Consider the following 12,157-nt stretch of genomic DNA (forward strand, 5'->3'; position numbering starts at 1 on the left):
ATTTGCATGCAGAACTCAGCTGCACTGTCATAATCACTTCACGTGGTCACTATAATGAAATTGATTAATGGGGAGATATTAGATATTATAATGCACTTTTGTACACAGCATCACTTATAATGTTAAGCAGGCAATTTTGTTTCTACATGGAATAAGAGCTGGCTGCTGCTGAAAGCATTGAAGGCAAAAATAAAGATATGTGCTACATAAGAGTGTTTTTTTGAGTGTGAAAGAGGCCTGCAAATACACACAAAATTGTAGTGCAACTCGCCACTCGAAGCACTTTGTATGTATTTGTGGCCTTCTTTCAGGCTGGGAAAAACTTTTATGTAGCACGTATTGAGAAATAGGAAGCTGTATCAACAGTTTTTCATGTTGCTCCACAGTATTTTCATTGGTGCTTTTCATCTAAGTATAATAATTGAAAGTTGATTAATTAATTAAGGCTAATTATCTGCTTAGGCAAACATTACCTTGGTTCCGTCCAGCTATGTAGCATTTACACATCATGAAGTGTGGCTCAAGTTGAGTGAAAGACCCTGTTTAGAATTCTGCATACATTTTCTGCCAGGTCAGCGAAGCAACTGGCAGTAACCACATGTCTGAAAATTGTCATTTTGTAAAAAACGAAAACACCAACAAAACTGCGCCACAGAAGGCTTCTCCATGAACATGAGTTGCGCGTATGTGACGCTGCACTGTATCCAGGGGAAATTCACGACGTAGCTGGGACACTTCAATAGACACACTTTATTGTTACCCTCACGTTTACAAAAATACATTTCTGAGGGACAGACCACGACAATTGGGCTACTACAAATGTGTGCTCACACAGGAGAAAAACGGTGGAGGATGCGGCCATAGGGCAGAACAATGAAGATATGTACTGCACTGTCACAACTTCTATGTGCATAGAGCTTGTGCTTTTTATATTAGCGGGTAATGTTTACATTCTGGTTTGCTGTTTATTATAAAAGGGCAGCAGCTCATAACATTACTTGACAAGCACTTGGTCGAACAGGGTATGCCCCACCACAATACAGTCCACCAGGAGTAAAATCATTAGCACAGCAATAACATCATGACAATTTTAACAACAAATGACAGCGCATGCTCTTCTGCAACAAGCTCTAAACTCTTTTCGACAAGAGCCGAGTCCAGCAAATGCAACAACATCTGACAACAGCTGCCCTTGCCACTTTTCACAGCCCTCTCAAAATTTTACTTCGTAGCAAATGGCTGTGGAGGGAGGGCTTATGTGATAACCAAGGTGTAGGAAGGTGCATACATATTCTGAAACAGTTAGAAATAATTCTCTCATAACACCTAGTGGACTTATATGTGCCACAGACATAGTGCAGCAGTTTTGCCAAGCATTAAGCTCTGGTTAGTTTTATCGTGCCTCATAATCAAATCGTGGTTTTGGCACATAAAACCCCAGAATTCAATTTGGTTGGCTTTAACCATGATGCACAAAGAATTCTCGGTTAATATTCTTGCTGCCAAATATCCATCATAAGTGAACAAGATGCTTAAACGCTCATGGCAAGAAAGTAGAAGCAAGTGCTGCCTTTCTGTTTTCCAGCTGTGCTGTCAACAAGGGCAACTGCTATGTTAAAGTGCAAAGACATCTAACGGGGGCATTTCTAATGCAACTACTGTTTATCACTTTTGAGTCCTTGTCTGCGTGAACTGCTTCAGCAGCTCGCCAAACTAACAGAGCTACTTAAATGACAGCCACAACAGGGGTAGCATGAACGATGGCACACATGTATTCTACAGGAACGACGAATGAGGGCTGAACACTTGATGCTGGCAGGAAGACACCTCAACTATATTTCTGTTTGCTTTTAAATAGTATTTCTTTCTGTAAAACTAGTCAGTGATAACGCATCTGCAGACATACCAAACACTGCAGGACATTACTGTATCACAGCATATTGAAGAGCTTCCGATTAAGGCAATGAACTACAACCAGTATAAATTATATGTATGTATATATTATATATATGCATATTTTCTCTGAATGACAAACCTGGATATATTATATGTATTTGAGGTATAACAGACTTAAAAATAGATTTTTTTTTCTTTGGAAACTATAGGGTTTGTTATCAATGCGGCTGCAATACTTGCTGCAGTGTTTGCTGTTGATGTACAACTACTATACGAGTGATGATTAATGCTAGAACATTCCAAGCATCTTGCTTCGTGGGACACAGGGCACACAGATAAACATTGGCTTTTCACATGCTCTTCAAATGGTGACATGCTGTGGAATGTGTATGGTGAACTTTGAGCAATCTTTGTCTTTAGAAATGGGTGGGTTTATGTGTCGGAACATATAAAACTCTTGACACTTTTAGCTTTAACAGAGTGGGTTATCAACAATATCAGTGGAAACGTGGGAAAACATGCAGACAATGCCGTACACCACTAATATAGAGGAACACACATAGAGGCCCAGTGAGACGTTACGGAACATATATTTCACGGACTGCACTGACAATAACTGCAGAGCAATGTCTTGTCACTGTGGAAAATCCCAAATCCATTGAACAAAAGACTGTGCTCAATATAGCTTTCCTGGCAACAAACTCTGTATCTTACATAGACTGATTTCTGGCTGCCTTATGGGAAGTTCTAATAAGCTAAACAAAATTTGCCCTCGCTAATACTAACAGTGCTGCAGTGACATGGCTGTCAGTCACATTTTGACCAATGATAATAGCACTGCTTGCAGGTCAATACCTTAGAGTGTGTTTTAAGTGTATACATTTACAAATAATTAATTAATGAGCCATGAAACTGCACAAATGCAATCTACTTCTGAGTAGGAACATTATAAAACAATGTGCACAGTTAAACACAAACGATATGTACTACCTGTCGCAAAAGTTACCAGGCCAAAGCACTCACAATCAGACTGGACATGAGGTCAAGTGACGGCACTGTACCTTGCTAACATTGATATGCTTGTTGGGTACAGAGGCCCACAGCAGCTTAAACATTTCAATAACCTTACATTTCTATACTCCGCTTACAAAAGGTTTCATCAATCCTTGGTACCTCTACAGCCTGGTGACCACAGAGTTTTCACGAGCTTTAGTTCTGTCTAGCAATGAGTGCTTCAGCCAGTAGAACTTTTGCAACAGATAGTATATCAGCTGCAAAAAAGAGTGAAGTTATAGGTCAGTTTTCCAGAATTTTAAAAGCTCTATAATTACTGGTGATTAAATCAGTTCTATTATCAGTGGCTTCCACATTGTAGAAATAGCTAATGCAACAAACATTCTCTGCTTTCTGATAATGCTAGAGTTGAAAAATGCTGCCCAAAAAGTTATATATATATATATATATATATATATATATATGCTCCACAGTATAAACTCTTCATGTGTCAATAACAGAGAATGGAAACAAAATGGGTCCTACTGTTCTTGCATCGCCCGTCATAACACTTGTATTTGGCAGGAGCCGAGTAACTGCCCTATGCATATTCTCTTCCCTTTGTTGGTTAACTGTCGCCTAAATTTTTCTAAAAGTAATTACAGTGCTTGAAATGAAGTGAACAGCTCACTTAACAATCTATTTATTACTACTATGTTCATATATAGGTGACATCACACTCACTTTGCCAATGTTGGTTGCCGCTACAGGTAACTAACTTTCTTGGCTGGGAAAGAAACCTAATTCTGCTGCACTGATTTCAGCATTTTAAATTACAGAAGTCTCTGTCTGCTGCTCCCAATACACTGCACATTTTCACTATCTAGGCAGAATATATTATACAAGATTAAGTTATGGGGTTGAACGTTTTGACACCGCACACTTGTTCATGGGAGACACTATAATGAATGCTTCTGGATTAATCTTGACCTCCTTGGGTTCTTTAACATGCACCTAAATGAAAGTACACTCATTTACTGCCTGAAAATCATCATTCAGCATACATGATTCTGCAGCAAAATTTTTGGTATTTAACAATAACTGTCAAAATCTTTTTCAGTTTGGCAGAGCTTTCTAGGCATGCGAGATGGCACCCCACTAAGCCTTTCTATAAGTAGACGCTGTAGGGCTTGAACTTCAGTAAGATGGCAGAAATAGTTGCACTCTCTCTACGGTTAACTTCCAACAAATGCAGAGTTTGCTACATTGAAGGGGTACACAACACAAACTGTTTATGACCTGGTGATGCATAGCAGAGCTACATAAGCAGCAGCAACAGCAAACTACAACATCCCAGGAAACAACATGGAGGAAGACAGCCCTATAAGAAAGATGCCTTGACTTCTAAATGTGATACATAGCCCACACAAGCCACTCAGTTGTTTTGAACACTCATTTATTGAGTGGGCATATAAATGGTTGGTGGATAGAATCTTTAGAACAGCTAACACTCAAGGAAAGTTTCATGTGACATTCCAAACACTAAAATTGACAGCTCGCTAAGTTTGGTCTCAATTCTATGCCCTTAGTCTACTTAGGCAGAAAAATGCACATTCCACTTTGAATGCAAATGCAAATTTACAAATATATATACGTGACACTAATGCCATGGCTGCCAGCCATGTTGTGCTTTTATGGAACCCTAATGAAAATGATGATAGAAGGGACATGCGATCATCTGTTTTTACAGGAGGGTTCAAAACTTCAGCTTTCTGGCAAAAAGGGTACACCCCAAAGTGTTTTGTAGTAACATCAAATGCTCAGTCGCAAGCAGAAAGCACTTGTAGTGCTGTGAAATATTGCCAGCAACACAATGAAAACCAGTGTACTTAGTGAAATGCAGAATTTGTGCTGCCAGAATCTGTTCTTCTGCAAGAGAATGCATTCTTTTGCATAAAAATAATGTGGCACTGTATTGTGTTCATTAATGGCCACTAATACGCAGGCAACAAAAGCCTCCTGAACTCCAAAGGTTTGTGATGAAATATTAGGAGATCATGTAAGCTAAAAGAAAAATGTAACAGCGGTGATGATGAAAGTTCCCTTCTGTTACTTTAAAGGAACTTCAGTATCCCCATATGGCAGATGATATGGGTGTCCCCACAATGAGGCTTCATGAGTGCGATTTCTGCCAAATGCAACGATTACACATTTCCCAAAAAGAGGCAGGAGCTTCTCGCTCCCTGTCCCCCAAGTGCCAGCCATTGTGGGACATAGTGAACCAGTTCCCCGCCACAGTGGATGACAAGACAGCTCTGGTGTAAGATTTTCACTTCTTTGACTTCGGCTCACATTTCCTCATCATGTGCACGGAAACAAGCTTTGGGCATTTCTGTCTTCTCACGCAGTATCTCGCTCATTTATGCAAAACTGTGTGTAGAGCACGCAAAGGTGACGTCACACTAAAGCAACAATTGTGAGGCACCCATGTGTTAACTTTGTTACTGTTGTCTCTGCTTGAGTGCACCAGATTCACTAGTTTCTGCTTCCCTTCTGTCATACTGATGCTTGATCCAAATTCGTCAAAGAGGCAGCGTGCACTGCTGGGTAAGTCATGAAGTGCTCTGAATGAGCCATGCCCATGTATCACAGCACACCCTGTACATGCAATTAAGGCCCTAAGAGAATGAAAATATTTCGTTGTTAATAGACTTACAAATATACTATTACAATGCATTCTGTATTCTCTCCAAGTGAAAAAAAAATAGTCAGAATGGGCATATGAGAATTAACTGGAGCAATGGATACTTTGTTACACTATACTTAGGATAGGCTTTGCCTACAGTTATGGCTAGAAGTCAAAATCCACAGAATTTGAGTAAGACACATTCAACACAGCTTTTTTAAGAGCACCAAATATGTGCCTCAAAGAGCGCTTTTAAATTTAAGATAATGTGTATTACTCAGAACACTTGGCTTTCCTGTAATCATAAATTGACCACTAGGTGGGCCACTAGTGCAAGCTGCCTATGACTGGGTGTAGTCAAAAGTTAGCAGCTAGATCACCAGGAGACAGAAGGGAGAGTATTCAATGGCAGTGGGCCCACTATCATTTTGGCTACCACTAGCAAACTTGGCTTGCAGAGTCTGACACTGGTGAGAGGGCAGTGTGCCTGTAAGGAACAAGCGGCAAGGCACTGCTCAAGACTCCACATGAACCATCAAGTTCTGAGCAATCCTGCGAGACCATGACAGTGCCAAGCGTGAATGTGCACGGTGGTGAGTCAAGTGAGGGAGAAGGAAGAGGGAGACACTCCTCTGCTGGGAGATGGCCCTTAGCTCTCGGCCAGGGTCTTGCTGCGGCGGTAAGGCCGGGAGAAAGTGCTCTTGCTGCGGCCTCTGGTCTTGGTTTGAGCCTTGTCCACCTCAGCGTTGATCTGGTTGTCGCTTTCAGGTGGCTTCGCGGGAGATGGGTCGGCTATCGACATCGACCTGAGGGGTGACACGCTGCACTCCGCAACCCCGACCCCATTTTCGCCTTTCAACAAACACTCTTGGTGCAGGTGCCATGCACGTGGTCGTACACGAACAGCAGGTGCATGGTGCAGGAGAAATTGCAGTTGACAGCAACACTAACAATATTCGGAGACTGAATAGTGGGCACACTCACCTTCACAGAACATACTCGTGGTTCTGTGACTACTTCCTACTGCTAGCTAGCACGGCGTGAAATGGTGTGAAACTACAGTTATTGACTTCAGAATAGTGGCTAGCCCGGCTCATTGGTACGAACACATTCTTTAGCAAACAGCATGAATAACGGGACGCAGAAAAGAGGCACATGACACAGGGGCGGTGTTGTGTGCCTCTTTTTTGTGTCCCATTATTCGCGCTGTTTGCTAAAGAATACAGTTATCGCTACAACTACAGCATCCAAGCCCAAATGTATAGTGCTAAGAGGGACATGGACAAGCCATGGCCTATGTTTCTCTGAATGCATATTTGCCGCAACGAATGTACAGACCTCACATCTGTTTGCAGCAATGCGCGAACACATGGGTGGCACTACTGTCTGCACTTTTGATAACAATTGCCAATGCTATTAGTAAGACCACATGCCACAACTGTTACGGCTCAGATTGCGCCACTTCTATGCTTGGATGAAATGTACAGCAGTCGTTTGACCCGAACCACGAAGACACATTCATAGTGGCTTAATAATAGAAATGGGATGTAAGGAGCGAATTCCGAGTGCATTAGAAGGAAGACACATTAAGCTAGCACATTAAAGTGCCTAAATCAGAAATCTCAGGCACACTCTGCAGTAAATGCGAAAAGGTGCTTGAGAAATGTTCCAGTCAAGTATGACAGTGACTGTACTGTGTCACTGGTGCTCATAATGCATCCGTAATATGGTGACGCCAACAACGTAAGGTGTAGCATGAACAAAGCGACACATTTTTTTTTGAATATATGTACATGAAAAGTGCCCGAGTCATGGCACTTGCCACGCATAACCTCACCAATGACACTCGTTGGTATCAGTAGAAGGCATAGACAATACTGCCAGGCATGTGTTCAATTGCTGTTCAAGGCATGCACAGTCGCGTGCAATATGATCTGCAAAACCGAACCCATGTTCAAAAGGGCCCCTAGACTGCATGGCGGCGCCAACGTACAAATAATTGAAGAACACCATTACAATTACTCTGGGATGAAAGCGGTGAAGGAAATTTTAGAGTAGCTGTGGAAGCAGCAAATTTAGCACATTGGAGCATGTCTGGAGCATGAATTGTCCATTTTGGAGCAGTAAATACACGTTTTGGAGCAGCTTGGTAAAGGTCAATATGAGTGAAATACAAGCATATGAAGCAAAGGTGTTCCTTATTTGACTTTGCAGTACACATAGGTTATGGCAAGTCAGTTTTTTGGAAGCTCGCAAGACCAGTAAAATTCAATACAGGGAAAAACTATCATCCACCTGACTGTAGCATGAAAGGAAACCCGTACAGGTTTCTCAGAAACCCCCATTAAATTACACACCAAATGTGCCAACAAACTGTGGTCAAGAAATAACTAAACGAGGGCTTTCCATGAACAGTGACCACATTATGTTGATAGGCTTATGTTAATGCTAGTAGAGTTTCCTTTTTTTTTGTTGAGAACAAGCAACTAATATTTTGAGGAACTAACATTTATTACCTTACCAATAAGGTGCCAATGCAAAGGTTGCAAAATAAGTCGAGATGTGACCACTAACAGAGTATATACTGACCTAGGTCATGTGTGGTCCTTATTTCTAGGGAAAAATAAAAGAGAACAAATGTTGCGAACATGTTTTTTTTAAATCCACATGATAGTGCATTCATTCTCGCACCAGTAATATAAGTGGTCTCCGATGCAAACATTGTCATCAGTGCACTGTTTATATTACGAATGTGTAAACCTGGGGCATGGTCTTGCAACAGTTTGGAAAGCGAACCGCTACAATATTGTGCTACTTCGCAATGCTGGTGCTGGTGCGCAACCTTGAGGCCCTTTTGAACACACGCGTCGCGTTGCAGCTTATACTGTACCTGACTGTACATTGTCACTCACTGCTAAAGGGTACACAGGTAAGCATAGCCGATAATTTGTGAAGTGCTGCAAATGCACGATGTGGAAACCAATGTGCAGACACAACAATGAGCACCTTTGGTATGCTCCCCCTACACAACTCATGCATACCTGTACTGCAGTGAGTCGAGCTTTGTGTCGCGTACATGACTTATTCTTTACTTTGGAAGGCAGGTTTAAAGAAATATTTAACAGGAATGGTAAATACAGTCAACAGCCAATTTTCCAGACGCCCAATAACTCGGATGCCTTTGCAGCACCGCAACATACCCCATAGAGTCAAAGTATTAGAACGTCTGAAATTTCTGACGCATAAACTCTTCTCCGCCCAATTTTCTGGGATTTTGCCATGACTGCAGGACCGAAACAGCATTATCGAAGCCACCACCGTTGCCATTTTGATTATGTCTCCGCTTCGAACAGGCGCTCTCACACGCACATCCACTGGCAGCTGTAGCCACCACTACCGCGGCAACGCTAGGCCTACCTGCTTCGATGTTCGCTACCAAGCTTCTTGCTGTTCGGTGCCATGTTTTTGATTAAACGAATTCACCGCTGTCGACAATGGCAATGACTCCGCCTTTGTAATCCTCGCCAATGTCTTCGAAGCTCGAAATTGCACAATGCCGGTTTCTGAACGTCAGCTTCGCCTTCATACAGAAGTGTTATGCGGTGAAGTAAACTCAAAGTATTGCGGTGAAGCACATTTAGAGTGGGACGGAGGGACATGTCACGGGTCACAGCATGCATTCCTTAATTACCACATGTGTGCAACCGCCGTATCCTGCCAAAGCACAAGCAGCGACACGCCCGATAAGTGCACGATACCTAATAAGTAGCAGGCCTTGAAAATTATTCTGACATATTTGTGGCGATTTGAGCCCTTGAGGGCAGTAAAGGCATGCATTCATTTTTTCGGGCTGCCTGATTTTTCGGACAAACGTTTTTGCGACCCCTAGGGAGTCCGAAAAATCGGACACTGACTGTAAAACTGGATATGTCAGTTGTTCCTACAGAGAGTAAAGCTCTGGTAAGCCAGGAAAAATATGAAAGCTAGAGAACTGTGCTGAGCGACACCCTTGAAGTTCGTGCCCCGGCTCCCTACGGCATCATGAATTTCCACAGCGTGTGCTCCGGGTTTGCTTAGAGCTAAAATAGTACACTGCATTCCAAAGTAATTAAAAATTCAACTCAATTTTTTTAACCTTCAATTGCACAGATATGGCCTAATTAGGGCAAAGTAAGGTAACATTGCTGTTGTCATGCTGACAAGGAGTTGTGGTTTTCTCATCTAATAACACATTCTTTCTTTTGTGTGTGTTTAAAATTAAAATATTTGAAAGAACACTCTACCAGGCAAGGTAGAATTATGTTAATGTTGATCATTGGTGTCCCTTTAACCCCTTAAGCATTCTGGACGAGCTCAGCTCGTCAATGTAATCCTGGTTAATGTTGCTTTAGATGAGCTCAGCCTGTCAACGGCATTAATCCCATCTTAAATGCAATTTGGACGAACTCAGCATGCCCAGTTAGTTTTTCTTCTACTACACAGATGGCGGCAGTGCCAGTGTTCGAAATCTGTAGTTATTCCGCACTTCTTTCTTTTACTACATGTATTTCAGCACTTTTCAGTGCCTCAAAGGCTGTTTTGATTCTGTCTTTGAGTTCTACAGCATAAGTGGCAGCGCTTTGTCAGTGCCCAAACACAGGGTTTTTTGGAATTGCGCACATTTTGCACCTATTCGCAAATTTTGAACGATGGCGTCTGCCACATATACAGGGTGTCCCACATAACTTGAGTCAAGAATTTAAAAATAAATAAGCATCGGAAGCGAATTGAACCAAACTCATACTATATATGTAACAGCCGATAGTAATTTGGACAATTTTTTTGTTTCCCCATAACTCACTAATTAAGCTTAATTACCCAGCTTTTCAATTATTGGCGGAGGATCTGAAGTATGATGTGCAAATTTGTAGAGCACCTTCAGAAACCACCGATCGAGTTGTTTATTTTACGATACGTTTCACGTAGTCCTTTATTCCGGGTTGCAAAGAAAGCCCAAGAAATATGAAAAAGCCATGTGACGGAGCGTTTGCGCAGTGGTATTGTGCTGCTCTCAAGTATGCGTTCGGTGAACAAGGTCGGCTGCATCATGACTGGCAACGAGGAAGTGGCGGGCACTCTTTATCTCATCGGCAGCGCTCGGCCAGCAGCATGCATTTTCGCCGTCATCCGACGGGAGCCGACCTTGTTCACCGAACGCACGCTTGAGAGCAGCACGACATGACTGTGCAAGCACTCTGTCATGTGGCTTTTTTCATATTTTGCGGGCTTTCTTTGCAACCCAGAAAAAAGGACAACGTGAAATGTATCGCACAGGAAATAACTCGATCGGTGGTCTCGGACACCCCAATCGGACACCCCATATACGTATGCAGGGTGTCCGAGCTAACTTTAGCCAGTTTAAAAATATGTGAATGCCACCTAGCTGGGCAGAAACAAGGTATAGTTGTTTGCTGTCGCTTGGATATACTCAAATTATTTTTTTTTCATTTTGCCTAATTAGATAATTAGTCTTAATTAATCAAATTCTTGAATATTATAATTAGATGAGAAGTTTCAATGAGAATATTGTAGAGCGACATGAAAAACTCCTGAGACAGCTTTCTGTTGCTCAATACGTGCTACATAAAAGTGTTTTTCTGAGTGTGAAAGAAGCCCACAAATGTATGCAAAATTGCTGCGTGACTCGCTGCTCAAGGCACTTTGCAAGATTACCTGTTCAGCTATGTGGCATTCACATACTTTTAAACTCTGGCTAAAGTTAGCTGGGACACCCTGTATATTGCATAGTGAAGTAAAATGAGGTATTCATGCTTAAAACATGAAGCGAATTGGTTGAAAATGCTTTAGAAGGGTTTTCGATGAAGTATGAAAATAAGCCAAAAAGAAGAAAGAGAACTCACTCATGGTCAAAATAATAAAACATTTAGGGGGTTAAATGAATGAGGGCAAAAGAGCGAAACTCATGTCATGATAGTGCAAGTATGCTGTGGTAGGGCAGCAGATAGTGCAACAGTGACTCTGGCCATTGCCGCACCCTACAGATTCATTTTTATTAAGGCATTCATATATGGCACTCCACATATTGACAACCAGCCAAATGTTTCTGAGTTCCTTCAAACAATGGACCGTCAAAGCTCCATTGTCGTTCATGTAGCTTTCTTATCACTTAGACATTTTATTGAGTTTTATCTAAAGCTCTGTTTTTAATCATAAGCTTTCAGTGTTCAGATCTAGTGCAAAGAAAACAGTTGATGCGAAAAAGAAAGCAATATTAGGCATGAAGACTCATCTCTGCCTGCGCCAGGCAGAAATAAAATAATATGGCCAACTGCGTTATATCAGCTTTTCATAAAAAGTAAGACTGTGTGCCATTAGAAGCACTGTATTGAGTTGCTGCATAAATATGTTCCATTAGCAAAGTTTTTTATTCAGGTTAGTATAGACATAGCACAATGGGAAGACATTCACTGTGAAACATACAAAGGAAAGAAGAGAATCAAAGTTGCTCTGCAATGTGAGCAATTCTTCCGTGCAGAGGAAGCCAGCGAAGAGAACTGCCCAAATCAGTACCGCAGTGTCCCT

The 12,157-nt window shown here is 41.8% G+C and overlaps 1 protein-coding gene across 2 annotated transcripts in view; it reads right to left on the bottom strand.

Moving 5' to 3' along the window:
• Positions 1–730: 730 nt before the first annotated feature.
• The window catches only part of gprs (speckle type BTB/POZ protein), a 31,096-nt gene continuing 19,669 nt past the window's right edge, over positions 731–12,157 (bottom strand). Inside the window, exon 8 of one of the 2 annotated variants that reach the window (XM_075682060.1) lies at positions 731–6,381. In XM_075682060.1, the coding sequence (XP_075538175.1) occupies positions 6,225–6,381 (157 nt within the window). In that variant the 3' untranslated portion in view covers positions 731–6,224. Of the gene's footprint in view, positions 6,397–12,157 lie in introns of both variants that reach the window. The other variant, XM_075682059.1, reaches the window with a different exon arrangement.

The sequence above is a fragment of the Dermacentor variabilis genome, chromosome 2, assembly GCF_050947875.1.
Source record: "Dermacentor variabilis isolate Ectoservices chromosome 2, ASM5094787v1, whole genome shotgun sequence".
Lineage (NCBI taxonomy): Eukaryota > Metazoa > Arthropoda > Arachnida > Ixodida > Ixodidae > Dermacentor > Dermacentor variabilis.